The 20,203-nt window shown below is 38.3% G+C and overlaps 1 protein-coding gene across 1 annotated transcript in view; it reads right to left on the bottom strand.

The window, feature by feature from the left end:
- The window catches only part of LOC117295595 (spectrin beta chain-like), a 60,298-nt gene that overhangs the window by 28,856 nt on the left and 11,239 nt on the right, over positions 1-20,203 (bottom strand). Inside the window, exons 4-13 of the mRNA XM_033778296.1 lie at positions 10,287-10,460; positions 8,666-8,954; positions 6,846-7,146; positions 5,879-5,996; positions 4,976-5,298; positions 4,398-4,536; positions 3,258-3,423; positions 2,478-2,722; positions 1,443-1,643; positions 787-903 (exon numbers count right to left, since the gene is read on the bottom strand). Of these exons, the coding sequence (XP_033634187.1) occupies positions 787-903; positions 1,443-1,643; positions 2,478-2,722; positions 3,258-3,423; positions 4,398-4,536; positions 4,976-5,298; positions 5,879-5,996; positions 6,846-7,146; positions 8,666-8,954; positions 10,287-10,460 (2,073 nt within the window). The remainder of the gene's footprint in view (positions 1-786; positions 904-1,442; positions 1,644-2,477; positions 2,723-3,257; positions 3,424-4,397; positions 4,537-4,975; positions 5,299-5,878; positions 5,997-6,845; positions 7,147-8,665; positions 8,955-10,286; positions 10,461-20,203) is intronic.

Genomic DNA, 20,203 nt, shown 5'->3' with positions numbered 1-20,203 from the left:
GCATCAATGTGCGTGCAAACGTGTACAATCCTTTTGTGCATGTTTTGACCTCCAAAATGGCGGACAGGAGACGCACATGTATGCACGCTGCGCATTGTGCAGCTGGTCTTTAGTCGTATGGAATAAGGCTCATTCATTTTTGGTAAACATGTACTATTTTGCCACATGAGTGTCTTATGATAACCACAGGGATTCAATACAGGGTTAAGAGTCGCTGCTGACAACAAAAACTGTAACTGAGATCCAGATCTTAGGAGGTACATTTAAATGATGGAAATTCCACCTTTTGATCACCCTGGAGTTATAGACTTTTGGGAGCAGTATCCTCGGTGCTATAGAAGTAGATCGAAGTGCATGGTTTTTAAATTTTGAGACAAATACAGCCTAATAATTACCCGGAAAGTCTGAATTCAGATAAAAGTAGAAAGGAGAAACAGAAATGGCCGTCGGCCAAACTGCAAAGGCTCTTTCCTTTATTCAATAAAAAATGACTATCTGCTTGCTATTTATTCGTCAGACACATTACAATGATAAGAGCTCGGAGAATGTGATCTATCTGGCAACATACCACCAACTATGGAGGATCAAATCATTTTACTTCAAAGCATTTCACTGAGCATAATAAATGTTTCTTTCTTGATGAGTGTGAAATAACTTCAAATGTTTTTCTTCTTTTCTTTTTATCGGCCGAAATGTGCGCACAATTCATGTGTATTTCGCTACCTTGCGCATGGGGAGAACTCTTGGATACAGGAAAAGGGATTGTGCAAAAAGCAGTAACTGTACCTTGTGTTTCTTGAGTAGTGACTCAACACTTGGCTCATCACGTCCCACGTCTTCACTGGAGACCAGACGGAGTGTATCCAACATCCAGGTATCAACATCATCGGCATCGGCGAAGAACTGCACGGCAAAATAATTTACATCAATTGTTTTTAATGTGGTCTTGTGTTTTTGTTTAAATGCTGACTTTCAGTATGATAACTTTTTTTTTTTAAATTTTTCCCGAAAAATCTACTCCACAGTAATAGATTATATAGCAAGATAGTTCTCTAAAGAACAAACTCTACCTGGCAAGTAGATATACACATGGTGTTACCGCAAACCAAATACTTATTGATACCTCACCATGCAATGCCTCAAAACATATACTTTTCAATTTTGTCGAGTATTTGGATGCTTGCCTATAGTACAAATGGGATAAATCTTCCCTCAGTGATTGGTGAAAATTAAACAGTTCATATCTTGTGGACAAAACATCTGGTCCAGTAAACATTTTGAGCTACAAGCACTGAAGTGGATTTTCTTCCAAACTCAAGCCATGTCTTTAAACTGTGTATGATTGATTGATTGATTGATTGATTGATTGATTGATTGATTGATTGATTGATTGATTGATTGATTGATTGAGAATAATAGCTGAAACTGATTCTGTATCTTACCTGGTACATGTCTTGTGCCTCGTTGAGACGATCTCGGCGCTGCTTACACAGTGCCTCCAGGTTCGTCCAGTCATCCTTGACCTTGGCGATGCGGGACTGGATCTGAGGAGCTCCAAAGTGCTCCTTTGCGATCAGGTCTTCACCCACCTTGATGTTGGCCATCAGCTGGGCATGACGACCTACCAGCTCGTCTTCTTGAGCCTGTTTAAGGGTAACAGAATCAACAGTTAATGATTTGTCTATTTAGTATTTATCCAATATGGATCAAGTCCACCGTTAATGTCTTATCAATTGTGCCAAAATACCAACACAACATTCAGAATCTTGAGAAAACAAATTATAGAATATTGATGGGAAAAATTCAGGTAAAAATGAAACAAAAACTTGTTTTCAGTGATCCAAGTTTCATTTACTTATGCATCACCAAATCACTGCAATTTCCTACAAGGGTTAGGCAAATTTTGACACGATAACAATATACTAATTTAAAAATACTTTCTAGGAGCTTGTTAGCCATTGAATGAAATGCATGCTGGTCTAGAGTCATGCATGCCACCTCATTCCACATCTACAAAGTATGTACAAAGTATCTACAAAGTCGCCATGGAGCACACAACTTTTGACAATAATCTAGATATTAATTGTGGCTTCTTAATATATAGCGCACATGTCCATCACTCAATGACGCTCCTGGCGCTGTAACTACAGTATTTCCTGCAAGATGTGAGACCTAATTCTGATAGCACCATGAAGGTGCTGTGGCGCAATTTGCTGCCGATCGGACCAGGAACACCGGGGCGAACCTCTTATCTTTTCGACAAGTGCACTGGGTTCTTTTACATGCGTTACATAACACATGGGACCAATGGCTTAACATCCCATCCGAAGGACGAAGCAATGGTGGCGTGTCTTGCTTAAGGACACAAGTGTCCTGGCTGGGGATTCGAACCCACACTCTGCTGATCAGATCCACCAGAAGTTGAATACTGTGCCACGACACTTCCACAGATGTATACTTCCATATCCCACACTCACCTTCTGCTTCTTGATGAGTAGGTTGATGCTGGTGAGGTCGTGCCCAATGTCCGTGGATTTCATGATCTGGGCTTGTTCCTTGATCATGTTCTCGTCGTCGGCCAGATCCCAGAAGAACTGCCATAGCTTGCGTGACTCTCCGAGACGGTCCTTGCGGCCACGGGCGAGCTCCAACAGCTCCTGGTAGCTTTCCTCCAAGTGGGTCATACGATCAGCCACTATCTGTGGATCCACTGGTTGGTAGCCTGTCAATCAAAAACAATTTCAAGGAATTATGACCAGCCACACTATGCAGGGCTTGAATTTTACACTGGACCACAAGCCAGAGGCCATTAGTTTTAGTGTCGGGCCAGTTAGCTCATGACCGGACAAGTCCGTTGGTCCTGTAATTTTCAGTTTCTACAAAACAAACTTAAAACCTATGACAAAATGAGAAAAATCCTCTCTTAAACGTCTTTTAGTACTTGAGTTAAAAATTTGTTTTTTAGGTAATTTCTCACTCAAAAAGACTTCAGGCCTGAAACCTTTCATTAGGCATCTGAAACCACACAAAGTTTTGCAACAAGGGTGTTTTTTCTGTCACTATTCTCTTGCAACTTCGACGACCAATTGAGTCAAAACTTTCAGAGGTTTGTTATTTTATGCATACATTTGGAATGCACCCAGGAAGTGAAAATACTGGTCTTTCCAATTACCAAACATGTCCAGTGCCTTTAACAATGAGATATCTCCATAAGTTCTGGATAAATTCAGATTATATCCAAAATGTTAACTACCTACCTGAGCCATCAGGTCCTTTAGGATTCATGTATTTAGATGCTTGATGGTTGACAGTGTTAACTCTATCTCCATACCCAGCAACATCAGCCTCTAGGAGAGCATGTTTCTGCAGCAAGTCTTCCACTCCCATCAGATGCTTACCGAGGTCTTCTGACAACAGAAGCACCTGCCATGGGTCAAGCAAAACAAGTTATGGCTACATTCGGTATTCATCAAATGAACAATTTTCACTTTAATACAAAGATGTGGAAGAAAAGATTTATACAGACTCATTTGGTGATTCTCAACAGTCAGGTAGAAATTGTTTTCAAAAAGCTGTTTAGCAGAAAAGACTGCTTAGAAAATATCTTGGCTTAGCAACAAATGAGTGTGGTACCAGTCGCAACAATGTAATCTTCATGATATGATGGCCGGTAACCCGTTTCTAGTTGTTCACATGAGCGCCTTGGGCAAATGCTTGCCTTCATCCTGAAGTTTTCCTACATGCAAAGCATTGCAATATAGGCAGAAGTTCCAATGGCTTTAAAGAACTTTAAATGAGTTTTCCAACACCAGGACCAAATTTCATAGAACTGTTCAAGCATAAAATTGGCTAAGCACAACAAAAATATGCTTACCTGCCAAAAGAATGTGTCAAGTGTACAATCTGTGACTGGTACCCTGCTAATTATTGCTTGGCAAAAAGTTTTTAAGCAAAATTTGCTGCTTTTAAAAAAGCCCTATGAAATTTGGCAGTTACCCAACATGTATTTTTCTAGCCTTAATTTTGAGAAGGCTCGACTGCACTCTATACACTAACTCCAGATTTAAACCATATGAGAAATTGTGACTTATCAACTCTACACAGTTTGCTTTATACCCAGTAAGACAATTTGTTTAAACATGTTGATTTTCAAGCAGATACAGGCATGATATCTGCCCCATGGATAAAAGTAGGAACATTTTATAGAGTGCAAGTGTTGACCTACATGTACACATGTAACATGCTTTAGAAGTCTTTCGGGCTATTTCATCACAATTTTTTTATTTTCAAATGTAAACAAAAGATCGGAAATTAGACTAGGATTAAATAGCATGTTAGTAGATAAGAGCAACCAATAAGGTTTGTACGATATCCTTTGCAGAATCCAGACTACATACCTTGGTTTCCTCCATGGAGTCCAGAAGTAGCAGCATCTCCTGGAAGATTCTCTGTACTTCAACAGACAGGTCAAGACGAGAACGACGTCCCTTCAACAACTCAATCAGGTAATCCCACAATCTCAGCACATTGTCTTTCCTGTCAAGTTTTTTATGAAAGTGATGAAGTGAAGATGAGGTTAACTAGTGGTGATTGTCAGTAATTTGCAATAATTTTGTCAATCTTGAATCTTACTTCTTACTTTGTTTGAAGTCAGACGAGAAATATTTCACAATAGATTCTCTGTCTCACATTAACAATTCATTTGAGAATTTATGTACTCTTCAAACACTCCGACTGTCACCCCTTAGTTGAAAGAGCTAAAGCATGTTAACCGGCCACTTCAAATCCTGCTCAAGTAAATTGTTCTTTGTTTAATCCCGAATTCTTCAACAACTCTGCAAAAACGTCCCTTCTGTTTTTCAAATGCAAGTCTTTGCAACCTTAGTCACAAAGTTATTAATTTTGAAACATCAACGCATTCAATGCGAAATAGAACATAAGGTTCAGAGGGAGCCTAAGTTGAAGTTTGCCTTACCTTGCAATAATTCTCTCATTGTCATGGTATTTCTCTTCTTCTAGTTCCTGTGCAACGGCCACCACAGCCAGCACTCTCTCCTGGTAGGCATAGATGTCTGTCTCAATGGCCTCATGCTTCTTGGCGGCTGCTTCCACAGCTGGTAGATCGTAACCAAAGTTATCCTGAGCGACCAGACGTTGATTCTCGCTCAGCCAGGTTTCACGCATCGCAGCTTTACGGTCAAAGCGTGCGGCCAGCTGTTCCAGTTTCTCCTGTCGGATCAGCTCTTGGCGGAGTGCAAGTTCGCGTTCATGTTCGGCTCGCTCTAGTCTCTCCCAGGACTGAAATAGTAAGATCAGTATTAACAAGTCTGTATCCCAATGAAATACACTTACGATGCCGGCGTTGATAACTTAGTGTTAGGGCTGGGTCACACAAGGCATTTGTTTACATCCACCTTGAAGTCAACCAATATTGCACTACATGCAATTGGACCACTTCAACAACCCAAGAACCTATTTCCTTACAGTGTTTTATTGCTAAAAGAATATTAAGTGCAATTTAGAATTTGAATGCCTATTCACTCATCTGTAACTGGGCCAGATTTCATAGCGCTTCTTAACACATAATTCTGTGATTACGGAGCCCTGTTATGTTATGGTTACCAAGTGCAGAATTTCACGGTGAGCAGTACCATGAAACTGGGCACAGGTTGCCTGAACACTGCCTTGTGTGACATGGCCCTTATAGCACAAAATAACTCTTCATGTTTTCTTTCTGTTCAGTAACACTTATCTTGAGCATAGTGCATTGTTTACACAATTATAAGATAAGGCAGGAAATTCCATCCATCGGATTTAAATCGTTACTTGTAACTTAGTTGCTCCAAAGTCCCTGATCTTTCTTTCAATGCTCACTCACCTTGTTGATATCATGGACCAGTTTGCCTTCCTTGGGTGTGAATGGCCTCTGGTTGTTAGCTCTCATCTTACTCTGTATGGTAAACAGGAGCACCTCCAAGTTGCCCTTCTCAACAAACCTAAAGCACAAAACAAGGAAAAATAACTACATTATAGTCTTCAAAATGTAAGATTGGAAGTTGACCAGAGAAAAGAAGAAGATTACGAGCAGAAATTTTGAATTTGTGATCAGTAATACTTTTTTGTTACCATACGCTTGAATACATCATGTTTCTAGCATAGACTACATCTAATCAAAAGAGAACTTTGAGCTCAGCTCTTCAATACTCAGAGAGCATCATTTCAGCAAACATTAAATATTTCTTTTGCGGATGGGGACCAAAGGTTTTTTTCTTATGAACTTCCAATTACCTACATGTAACAATGAAGAAAGACGATGAATAGAGCAAGCTAGTCGAAACATTGAGGCCAATCAAGAACTCACTCCACGGTAGTGATCAATAACAGTCCACTATAAGCTAAAGTAGTAGTCCCTGCCAACTTTCTACCTTCCGCCCAGGTAGTAGGTAAAAAGCAGGAGAGTTTGTTTCAGAGCTGAGAAGTCTCCCAAATTCTGAAAATATCTATAAAGCAGGACAGTTCTCTAAAGAACAAAATCTACCAGGCAAGTAGATACAAACTTGGTGCTTTCGCAAACAAAATATATATTGAAGGAATAGCTGTTACGACAAACTCACTTTGGTATAGGAAAGGTTTGCGGTAATACCATGTGATGATAATCTCTAAATGAGTTTGGGTGGTTCTGAAAAGAAGCGTTGGTTTCAACTTGACGTTTCGATCAGTATGCTCTGATCGTCTTCTGGAGAAAGCTAGACTCTTGATAGAGATTTTCATTACATGGTATTACCGCTAACCTTTACTATATCGTACTTCTACCATGCAAAGTTTCAAATCCTAGTTAAACTCACTTTGGGGGTTTCTCGACTGTCCGATACGTGCTGAAGGCTAGAAGCTGTTGTTGTAGACCCTGTAGGTTATTGGAGAACGTCCTATCATTAAGGATCATGATGGTCTGCTCAATCCATTGTAGGAGGTCAGAGGTGATCTTATCGTACTCAGTGATGAGTTTGTCATTGTCGATGGCTGTTGTGATGACCTTGCCGATACGTTTACTGGACACCGTCTCTACCTTCATCTTGGAGAAGCAATGGTAGTAGGTGACAACGTAGGTGATGATAGACTTCTCATCAGGATGGTCAACATTGATATCTGCCGTCGGGGAAAAAAAAAAAAAAAAGAAGAAAAAAAAAAATGTTGACATAAATCTCTTTTATAATAATAATATCGAAGTCTTACATAGCGCACGTATCTACCAAACAAGGTACTCAAGGCGCTGAGTATATATACAAACTTTCAGAAAGGTAGGTAATTGCAGTCTTGAATTACGAGACCAATTATTTAGCACCTTATAAGGGTTTACAAGGTGCTACGGCACATACAGCAGCCACAGCCAGGAACACCGGGGCGAACCCCCTCTCTTTTCAAAAAGTGTACTGGGTTCTTTTACATGCATTACACAACACATGGGACCAACGGCTTTACGTCCCATCCGAAGGACGAAGCAATGGTTAAGTGTCTTGCTTAAGGACACAAGTGTCACGGCTGGGGATTCCAACCTTCAGGCTTAGAATTATATAGAGGCCATGGCATCTGGCCTCTGTTGCCCTTGTCTTGGCATTGGTGCCCTTTCAAAAGTTTCTCATACTAAGATTTGATATCTGAAATAAACAGTCGCATCCCCTTTTAAAAGGTGATCGACTACATCGTATTTTGGCTGTGATCCTTGGCTACATGGCAGTTAATGGTTGTATGGCTTCTGACTGGCACCCCCGAACAAAGATACTGACAAAATAGGGAGACCGCCAACATTGGGGCAAGATTAGCTCAGTGGTAGAGCGCTGGCACGTTAATCAAGACGTCGTTGGTTCAAATCCCGCTCTAGTCAATTCTATTTTGTGAGCTTTCCCCAATCATTAAGAATTTTCAATGGAAGTGCTCTTTGCAAAAAGAAAACGGCCTTGTCCTGTCAAAGACAAAATTCCACACCTGAACAATTCTGACATTTCAATCAGTATGCTCAAGAAGAATACAAGTTTTAACAAGACGGTCTAGTATCGTTGTTATTACTGAGGTGGCTATTGAAAAAAAACATTGAAAGTTAATGACACTTCGATTCAATTACATGTATCGATTGAGGGATGGAGTGCGCCTGCTTATATTTGAATATCTTTTTGTGTCAGTCCTCGTCCTTTTGAGAAACCAGGCCTTGACCTTCTCTCTTAAAGGGGCACAGTAATTTCCCTCTGGTTAGGGACACTTCTATCAGGAAAATGAAAATTTCTATTGGAACTTTAAAAAAAGGGCACTACAACAAAAGCACAGGGAACCATGGTAATTGCTGTAGGTGCCGCGGGTTATTTCAAGCCTGGGAAAGGTACTCTTGCACTTGTATCTATAGCAATTTATATTCATATACCTGCAACAAAATGATCGCACTCATGGAAGGCAAAGTATTTCCATGCACCCATCTAATATTTTCATAACTTTTTAACTTTCATGGTGTGCAGTTTTTATTATTGGCTGGTCCACTTTTGTGGTTTGTATTTTAAGAAATCTTGTTATGCCCTTTGATTGTGTCCTCTTCTAGTACGGTGCTATTTAAATTTGTACAGCACCAGTCCATGGATGAAAGGCGCTTTTATAAGCATAATTTATTATTATTACTTACCCTCTGGGTCTAGCAGCTTGGACAGGTCCAACTTCTGCTCAGCTACATTGAAGGCATTGTTCAGGTTGTGGATGGGGTTGGACTTGGTCAGTTTCTGGTACTCGATCAGGTCTGGCCTGTGCTTGTGGATCAGTGCATTGAAGGCCAGACCATCCCGCCAACTCGTGGTGAAGTTGCGAATGTTAACGTTAGCATAGCCGGCAGTCTTCATCTGGCACCAGAGAAGCAGGGCGTCCTTGGCAGAGCGGGTTTCTTGGTTGTCTTCATCTTCAAAACTGATGTCTTGAATCTGTTCAATGGAAACATTGTGTTATTTTATCAAACTTTTTCTTTGCAAAAAAAAAAGAAGTAAATGACCTGATGTTTTGACCCTAGCAGGGTCTTTCCCGAAGGCTAAATGACAACACAACATGAACAGGAAACTGAGTGTAAACAAAAGCAGAGAAGTGGAAATACACTTCACTGCTTCTTATACTACACTGCAATACACTTCAACAACTTTTTCTTTCACAGCTTTTGGTAAACAGCACTTTTTTAGTAACAGTTTTTAAATAATCAAGTACTACGGCAAACCCAGGCCCTGTATGCATGCTCACAGAAACAAAAGTACAACAAATTGAGGTCAAAATCAGCGAATTGTGAAAATTTGTGTTTATCTTTCTGTGCATTTGTCCAGAACAATCATTTAATTACTGCCTCCTTTCAAAGGCCAAGCATTGCACACAAACATTTCTGGTGGATTTTCCTCTCACTAAATGGCATCAAAACTGGCAATAAATAAAAATACATTCATAATCTGTCTCACCAAGGGTTTTATTTTTTTTATCAAAATAGAAATCAAAATTTTAGAACTGAAAAACTTATTTCCCAAATTGAGAAATAGTTTAAGATTTCAAGCAAAAACAGATTTGCTTTTGGCATTTTACTCTTGGTCTATTTTAAATTAACTATTCCCATAAAATTATCGTAGATAGAAAAAAATGCCCCCTGCAACACTGTTACTTTTTCTTACATCATTTTCATGCTTCTGGTTCTTGTTTCTTTCTGACGATCCAATTATCCTAATAAACCTACACTTCCCTGATCTGGACTTGGCTGTGCACGCTTGCCTTCCCAGACCCCATACGTATTAATAAACTTCTCACTCAGCAGGATATGTTTTATTAACCGGAATGAAATGAAATACGAGAGTGCTCATAAAATATGTTGACTACGTTAACCATTTCATAGTGCTGCTTCGTAATTTCATAGAGCTGCTTAACACAAAATAATTCATAAAGGGACACACTGCCTTGGATCGGGCGAGTTGGTCTTAGAAAACTCAGTTGAAACCGTTTGTTAGCAAATGTATGGTTGGCAAGATGTTTTAAAATTACAAAAATTTTACTCCACAAATTGGAGTGCCATATTAGTTCACGACATATAAGGAAAACCCTGCAATTTCGAGTTACATTTGTCTGGATCATCATACTCTACCATGTCTACTTTTAGAACATCTTTCTAACCATGCATTTTATAACAAACGATTAATATTCTTTTTTTCTGAGCTAAGTGTATTTGTGGCCTCTAAGCTTAGTGGCTTCAGCAGCCCCATTAAATATTTTCATCTGTAAACATTTACCTGGAATCGGAGAATGATGGTCCAAATAAGACCAAGGGTCAAGCGATGGCTACCATCGGTGATGTCATGTGACCCCATGTTCTCCAGATGCACCTTCTTTTCCTTCAGGAACTGCAGCGCTTTGTCGCAATTTTCTAGACAGTGAATTCGCATCTTGCCTTTTGTTGGTTTGGGCTGAAAAGATAAACATAAAGATTTGAGGAATTTTTATTTTTTTCGGTCTAAGTGGCTACATGTAGGCCCTGAAATTGAACACTCTGATAAACAAAATAAACAAAATCCCAACCTGCAAAAGGGTACAATTTTCCCATTGGAAATAAACAGTTTTAAAGGCAGTGGACACTATTGGTAATTACTCAAAATAATTATTAGTAGCTGCACTTGGTAACGAGTAATGGGGAGAGGTTGATGGAATAAAATATTGTGTGAAACGGCTCCCTCTGAAGTGACGTAGTTTTCGAGAAAGAAGTGATTTTCCACGAATTTGATTTTGAGACCTCAGATTTAGAATTTGAGGTCTCCGAATCAAGCTCCGGAAAGCATAGAACTTTGTGTGACAAGGGTATTTTTTTTTTTGATTATTATCTCGCAACTTTAACGACCAATCGAGCTAAAGATTTTCACAGGTTTGTTAATTTGTGCATTAATATTGAGATACACCAAGAGAGAAGACATGGTCTTTGACAATTACCAATAGTGTCCACTACCTTTTAGGTTTGTGTATACAAAATGTTGAAACCTTATAAATGTTTTTATTTTAACCAGTCTAGACACATGGTACCACATTCAGGTTGATCACCACTTCATACACTCGATACATGTATGACATTTTCAACATTTATTTACTGCATATAAAACTTCTAAATTTACAATGTGCAATGCTGTCAGAGCAGCCTATTTTAAAACTAGCATTCATAAAACAGGTAAAACAAAATTTCATTAAAAATTTAATCAAATATCAAACCTGACAATTTCCAAAAAAATTCCATGTTTAGAAACTACCACTCCTTTTCTCTCTTATCATTTGATTAATGTGAGGAATGTCACAGTATGAATATTGAGTGAGGTCAAGTACAATGAGTCAATAGCAAGTTGAACCTTGAATACTATTTTAAATGGAAAAACGATAACCATATGTTGAATAGGCATTGCAGGTATAGAATCAAAGGTTGAATGAGTCAGTATAGCATACATGTAGTGTGTGCGGGCAGTATCAGCTAATTGTCTGGCACTGGCAGTGGACTGAATGCATGCATAATGTTGACCCCTATGAAATGTACATGGAACTGTATGATGGAATTTGTACACAGTCAATTGGATTATGTTATATTACACTGGGTGTGCTGATGTTGCTGCCGGCTTGGCATATAGGATTCGCTCAATATGAAAAGGGTGTAATAATGCAGAGAACTAAAACTCAATTCTCTATGCTCCAAATAAGTACAACAATAAATTTACACATTTTTTTGTTCTAAGTACAGCCTCTTCGTAAATTTAAAGCCCGGTTCATACTGCCAATGCAAAGCAATTTTTGACGTCAAAGGGCCATATTTGCAGTTGAATGTTTCGCAGGAGTTGAGCTCATTTCAACTGCTGCGAAATATTTGTTTCAAATTTGTGATGTAAATTTTTGCTCTGCATTTGAATTTGCAGGAAGCATGATCCGGGCTTGAGGCTTTCAAAAACAGGCATTTCATTTCCGTGCGAATATAAAAATCAGAATGTACACGTAGCAATATTGCAAACTATTTCATGAACAGAGCTTGTAAGTTCCGCTTCCTTTTTGCTACTTCTCAAGCATAACAGGTGCTGTTTTCCTGATTCTAAAATTTGCTTAGATCTTCCGGTGTTCAGTGACAAATGAAGGTAACATACTAATCAATCATAACCCATGAAACATGTATTAGAAAACCATCAAGTTGGTGAAGCTCCTTTTACCTACAATACAAAATACTGAACGTTGAAGCGCCTTGTGGGTCACTGAGTGACGGATATAAGAAGAAGCCACTATCATTCATATTTCATATGTGTAACGATTCACAGATTACATAACTCTTCCAGTCAATCTTCACTTCAATCATTCAAAATTTATCATGTATATTTTTTGCTTTATTCATAAAATTTAAAGCTTCAGACTGGATGAATAAAACAGCAAGCTGAAACCCAAGAGTGAATATTTAATCGAATCTGAAGAGATCAGGCCAGTGCTGAGGTCATCCCTTGATGCTGTTATTTAGCTATTACACATCTCATCACTAACCCTACCCAAGGAACCTACAGAAGTGGCATAGTATGGTTGAGTGATAATGCTATGCATGCAGGGCAGGGCTGGGAGTGCTAGGTCACCCTGTTAGTGCACACTCCCACCCATGTACAGTACTGTACACTTGGATCTTAATCTAGATGTAGATGCAGTGGAATGATCAGGCCCCAATTTCATGGCTCTGCGCTTACGATCACCATTGAATTTTTGCGCTAGCTGTGGATGCGAAGAATGACTAGAAACGTGGAATACGCACGCGCAGAAGACGAAAATTCCCTGCTAACCCCTGAAATACGCTTCTGACGTACATATGTAAGCGCAGAATTTCATGCTTCCATAAACGCCGATTCTTTGCTTACAGTAAGCAGAGCCGTGATATTGGGACCATCAATCAAATAATTGTACACACATATGAAGTCATGAACATGTTTATTATCATGAACATGTTTATTATCATGGAAGTCATGAACATGTTTATTATCATGGAAGTCATGAACATGTTTATTATCATGGAAGTCATGAACATGTTTATTATCATGGAAGTCATGAACATGTTTATTATCATGGAAGTCATGAACATGTTTATTATCATGGAAGTCATGAACATGTTTATTATCATGGAAGTCATGAACATGTTTATTATCATGGAAGTCATGAACATGTTTATTATCATGGAAGTCATGAACATGTTTATTATCATGGAAGTCATGAACATGTTTATTATCATGGAAGTCATGAACATGTTTATTATCATGGAAGTCATGAACATGTTTATTATCATGGAAGTCATGAACATGTTTATTATCATGGAAGTCATGAACATGTTTATTATCATGGAAGTCATGAACATGTTTATTATCATGGAAGTCATGAACATGTTTATTATCATGAACATGTTTATTATCATGGAAGTCATGAACATGTTTATTATCATGGAAGTCATGAACATGTTTATTATCATGGAAGTCATGAACATGTTTATTATCATGGAAGTCATGAACATGTTTATTATCATGCCCTCCATATTTAAAACGGGTAGACATGGTAGAAGGGATATTTAGATATTTTTGATCTCATGAAGCAAATACAATAATATCTTTGTGAGATGCGACAGATAGATACATCTCATACACTGTTCATTTTAGACTTGATTTTATTTATTTTATTTGCACCTCGCATTCACAAACAACAAATTATATATGCTAAAATGTATGATGATGATGATGATGCACAACATTTGTATGGCACCATACATCCTTTCAGCAGTCCTGATACTTTACAGAGGTCTTTCCTCAATGCCCCTAGCCTTTTCCTTGACACACCTTGAAATGTTCCAATTGAAAAAAAATAACTGCTAACATTTCCCTCATTTGGGGCGCCCTTTACTATGCAAAAAACAACATGCCCTCAAAATAATGAAGTGTAAGACATGTGATGCTTTTAAAAACAAAGGGACTATCTACCCCCAAAAACGGTCCAAAAACACAATTTTATAAATGAAACATCAGTTAATTTTGTTTAACCTGAATGAATTAGGGCCCAAGTGTCACCCCTTTAAAAACACATATTAAAGTAAATATATCAAACAGACATTTTTTTATTAGTGTAACAATGGCTTCCTGAACTAAATAATTTTATTTGGGTTTTGACTTATTAGAGATTCATAATTGTGGTGACAAAATCATCCTATTTTGTATGCATCTTTATGGAGTACGGCAGAATTTCGAAAATGGTTTACATTTTTCCATGGAATTCCATGGTCTAAGTTTGCGCAATAACAAGCTCTCAGTTTCAACCCAAGTCCAATAATGCTCTGTCACACTCCTTGCTCAGTGCAGACAGGGCCAAGAGCTGTTTGTGTCAGAAAGATTTTTGTTCAACACAATCCAATATAAACATATCAAACATACTCCCTGGGGTTTCACTCTAAGCAAGGCTTAATAACTTTAAAGTTACAAAGAAGGCATTTCGACTCTCCAAAGTTGTTTTTGATCTTTTTTTAGGACTGTCTACACCCGCAATTTCGAGCATTGGAACTCGATGATCTGCTTGTTTTTAGCATTGCAGCTGAATGCCCTTGAAATTCAGAAGACATTTCATCAGGAAATTAATTTCCTTCAATTTTTCATTCATTAATTTGAGCAGGAAATTAATTGGACTAGTAATTGCTATTAAGTCGACAGTGGTAATAATCTGAGCAAGAAGACTACTTCAACACTTTCACATCAAATATTTTGGTCTTCTTGAAAAACAAAACAAGATCTTAAAAACTGTGCACACAAATGTGGTGTTTCATTTAGTTCCACCTGATGAAATTGTCACAACAAGGTAAAATAAAAATCTGTGATCTCCTTTCACAGACATCCTACCTATGGCTAAACATTGGTTAAACAGCTGTGTGACTGTAAAAAAAACTCTCTCCTTAAAATCATTCTTGAACACGCCCGAGGTTGTGATGTATTCATGTTCAGGTACGTGTAGAGCCTCTGCATACATGAACTACTATGTATTCTAATAATACTACCGTCATCACTCTAGGTTTGCTTTGTGAAGTAACCACCTTTCCACTGAAAGGCTCTTGTTTGTCTTTCTACCTGAAAGAAGCTTTGAATGGCCACTTGGGTATGACTTATTGAACAGCCCAAACTAATCCTCTTTTCCAAAGTCACCTCCCACATACATTTTATGCATTCATTGGTTCGCGTAAAATATAAAATAAGCCGGGCATAAAAGAAACGCCCATGCATTAAGGAGACGCATTGCCATAAATACCAAAATAGATCGAATGCACCAAGTACATTTAGTGAACAGATACCTGCATTTTCATGGTACTGTGTATGTTTGTTCAGCAAACACTGGCTCACATTGTAAGGACGTTTTTTTCGAACCGATAGGTAGTAAATATCAAGCAAACTGCGATAGAACCAGGGCTCAAACTTTTTGGGGCAATCCAAAAGACTGCAAGGCTTGTACAAGTTATAGCTGAAAACTTTTACTGGACCAGAGAGTTTGTTACCAGACTAGACTGAACACACTACTGTGATAGTGTTTGATACATGAAAGAAAAACCCAATCAAGTTTAGCTACAGTCCGCAAAGGAGTAACTTGGATTGACTTTTTTATTTAGAACATGTGAAAACAAATTGCTAAGAATGGCAAGCTTCAACTTATTTGATTTTGTTTGTAGTTTGTTCACTCTGTTTTATTTGTGCTCCATTGACTCGCTTGAAAATCAATCCATTTATAGGGTACGGTTTCCCCCTTTTCTGAACACACAAAGCAGCTCACCTCAATAAGCTCACCCACTTTTCCATGTTTTTTTTTAAAACATCACTGACGTAAATGTTTGAAGTATATAAATGGCTGCAACGCAGTATGCAACTTTGTAATTAAAGCAAAAAGAGGAAATTGCCGAGTACACAAAACTCTGTGTAATATTTTTGAGTTTCAGCAACACCTCCTCTCTCATATCTTACTTCAATATAAGAGGAAATCAGATGCATGCCTGATCAACCAGTTCAATATAACTCAGGAAACACTGCTTATAATCATTGGAATTTTCCAAACAGCATCCTGCAGCTAACAGGCTTATACAAAAATTCAATACATTGACCATCTTCCCCACCCTTTCCTACAGGGAACTTGTTATCTTTCAACTAAAAATCTCATGCTTCATTTTTGAAAGGGCAGGGGCACCAAGGCATTTCTCCTAGGTAAAGAGCACCCTGTTATGAAATTGTAAATTTCAACTGCAAGGGCATCAAGGCAATGAACAGGGGCAAGGAGGCAATCGCCTTCATTGCCTTCATGAAGTATCAGGCCTGATTTGTTTTTTTTCAGTACTTATTTTCTATTTGAAAGTTTGCTTTAGCCTGCAGACGCTGGAGGCATCTTCTCTTGTATTTGAGACGTTGAGAGAGCCTCATGTTCAGCAATCCCAGGGTATTGGTTGTTCTCCTCATCCTCCTCATTTTGGATGCAAGGAGACATCATCCCATTGTCCCGGGCTTCTTATTTTATGTCCAATGTGTCATCTCATTAATACTCCTCAGCTGATGTCTTTGCAGGGCGGCCAGGTCTGTGTTGGATCATTAGATAAACCCTCCTGTACTAATGCGTTGCAGCAAACTCAAACAGCCCTCATGAATCATCCGATGTGCATTCAAGTAAAGTGTCTGCATAATTTGTCATACATTTTTCAAATTAAGATACTGGCAATTTATGGATTTTATATTTTCACTTCAAAATGAAAGCATTTTACCAAAAAACTGTTAAATTTCCTTTCCAGAAATGATTGAAATACATACCATGTACAAACATGATATTTCAGAGGTATTATTTATTTGTATTTAAACAAACACTTGCAATCATTTAACTACTGTATAAATTGATGTTGATAAAATCCATTGCCTATTTATTTATGCTTGTCCTCTGGTGAACACTGGTTAGTAACAAATGCTCAATAACCTATGTCACACCATAAATGTTTTAAAACATTCATTATGTCTTGAATAAAACTATAATGATGCCAGCATTAGAATTATCCTTTTGGGGATTTACATTAATAAGAAATTATTTTAGAGAAATATCCCTTCTGTGTGAAAACGCTGTCTAACTGGTACATAGGGAATTTCAAAGCTTTACAGTGTCACAGTTCATTAGTTTTGATGCATCCTCGTTCTATTGAGAGTGTACAAAGATACTGACACTAATAGCATTATTACGTGATCCGGACAACAATGGCATTAAAGCAATCCAGTGTGGACTAGCTCAGGAAGAACAATGGATAAAAGAACTAGAAGTGTTAAAGAGTTTGATTGACGCCAACTGTGCAGGATAACTGCTATTCAGATCCTGACAAACAGCATTATCCACAACACAACTGGCCATAGGATATCTTGCATCGCTGCCGTTTCTTTTTCCAGGCAGATTTCTGGCTTAAATCATTTCAACCCCAATGGCTGATGCCACTTTTAGTGATTTTGTTGTTTTTGAATCAACATCTAATTTGTTTCAGTCTTTTGTACTAAGCATCCTCTGTTAACCAGGGATGTGATCATCTGTTGAGAAAAAGACCTAAACTCTGAGTGCAAAGCATGCAAGCTCGAAAACCTGCAAGCATGAAGCCCAATATTAACATTTACTCTGGTTTTAAAAGCCCTACTCTGCAATCTTGGGCATTGTTATATGGTTTTATCTTCATTTTTTTAATAATTTGATCTTTAAAAAAAAAACATGAGGACTCAGTCAAAATTCACTCCAAGTGACTCGGCTAGCTATGTAGTTCGGTGTTGAAAAACATAGATCTCTGTTTCATTTGAAAATGCTGACAGACTAGTGAAATGAAAAACTAACTGGCCCTGCTGACCTGTCCCTCATGAAAAAAACAAAGATAGTGACAAAATAGGAAGATTAAGCCAACTTATGGCTAAACATAGATAATTTGGGGGGGGGGGGCTAATCGTCCTTACTCGCAGCTAGAGCTGAATTGCGAAGGACGCGGCTACAACGTGTTCGAGAAGCAGGCATGCAAGGGCGCATTTAGCTGCCAGCCACATCAACCCATTATGACCATGGAGCACAGCCAAGATCGAAAGTGTTTGATTTTTACCTGAGGGAGGCAAACCGGATGGTCTGGAAAACCCTTGTGGCACAGCGGAGAACCAACGCACAACTCAACTCACATATGGTCCCGACCGGGAATCGAACCGGGGTCACCTTGGTGAGAGGCGAGCGCTTTACGCACAAGCCAACCGTGCCACCCTATAGATAGCTCAGTTGGTGGAGTGCCATCATGTTAATCCAGATAGTTAAAATCCTGCTCTAGTAAATTTGTTTTTGTCCAACCCCAAAGTTACAAGACACTGAGCAACCAAAATCCCTTTAAAATATTCATTCTGCCACACTAGGAATCGAACCGGGGTCACCTTGGTGAGAGGCGAGCGCTTTACGCACAAGCCAACCGTGCCACCCTATAGATAGCTCAGTTGGTGGAGTGCCATCATGTTAATCCAGATAGTTAAAATCCTGCTCTAGTAAATTTGTTTTTGTCCAACCCCAAAGTTACAAGACACTGAGCAACCAAAATCCCTTTAAAATATTCATTCTGCCACACTAGGCAATCTCCCATGTTTCCCTTGAACTTGCATCACCTTGACCTTACCATTAATTTTTATATGGTTCAATTCGATTTGCATGTAAACGATATGAATATTTAACAACTGCCTCAGGTATAAAATGGGTGTGTCCATACAGATTGTATTACATGTACATCCTAAATTTTGAAGGTTTGAAAGAAATGTTTAATACAGTGTGCAAATTTAAATACCTGAAATATTTCATGTAGTACATTTACCCTGATACGTGTATCATTGTAAATTTAAGGAATCTAAATGATTTTAATTACTTTATATTTGAATAACTAATGAAAATGTACCGTTTCTACAACAACAAAACCACGGTGTACTTTTTTACACTAGAAATAATTGCAAAGTTAAAAAATAAAGTTAGAGCACAAAGTCAACGCAAAAACAGATGACTATACAAAATGATCATGACACATTTTCAATCCGTAAAAACCAACATACGTTACCATCCTCCCCGGAAGTTGATTATTTATGAATTCCTGGCAGTGTGTAGATCAAATAGTTGAAATGCAGGCAAGTAATTATACCTATCCATCCAAAATAATGTTAATTAGGAGACATCAATTCCTGCAGCAAACTCAAAACCACTGGGGTCTAATGTCAATGTGGCCCCAATTGCATGACAGCAATTGAATGTCGCTGTATTTCACCATATAAAAAAAAGGTTGAAGGAATAATACTTAAAAGTATTTTCATCTAAATATTTGCTAAAATAAATCTTCTAAAGACTGGATGATCAAACATGAACGCTCCCAAATCTGGCGCAACTGTGTGTCCATTTCAAACCGAAGAATTGCAAGTATGATACATAATATAATGCAGACGTCAATTAAACCAACTGCTGACCACCCCTTCTTCAAACCAACATGATTTTTTAGGAACATGTAAATCCTTATTTTCAGCCAGACTCAAAGTACATTTATCTAAATATCAAGTCTTCTGTTTTGAAACTAATTTATGTAAGCATAGCTCATCCAAAAATATTGTTAGGGTGATTGGTATTTGAGCTAACTTTAAATTTAGAACTTTATGTCTTTCATCACCGGTTCTTACTTCCTGCAAATGTAAAGCAAATTTTGAAGTCACAAGGCTGTTTTCGCAGCAAATATTTGCGAAATTAGAACTCAGCTCAACTGCTCAATTATTAATGGCGAATTTGTGGCGAATGTATTCACTGGAAGTTTGAACCGGGCTTTAGGCCTATAGTATAATACAAATGTTTGTGTGCAGAGAAACCTTTTTTTCAAGAATGCTTAGACCTACTTTTTCCTTGGATACCACAAAATTAACAACAGGCTGATACTTTCCAGATTCCTTTTGAAAAGGGAAGGGACAAATAACCTTTAACCTTTATGACCTGCCTGTGTAATTGAATAACGGTCAGTGCAGTCTGTCATGGGAGCTTGGCGAACCACCCAGGTGATTTCAACTGGTTAATGGGAAACTTGAACTCTCTCTAATTATCTACCAATTCCTACACACCATGCTGTACACGAGCTGTCTCCACA

The sequence above is a fragment of the Asterias rubens genome, chromosome 1 (genome assembly GCF_902459465.1).
Source record: "Asterias rubens chromosome 1, eAstRub1.3, whole genome shotgun sequence".
NCBI lineage: Eukaryota > Metazoa > Echinodermata > Asteroidea > Forcipulatida > Asteriidae > Asterias > Asterias rubens.
Note: the sequence above shows the minus strand (reverse complement) of the source record. Positions and strands in the feature narration are given on the sequence as shown.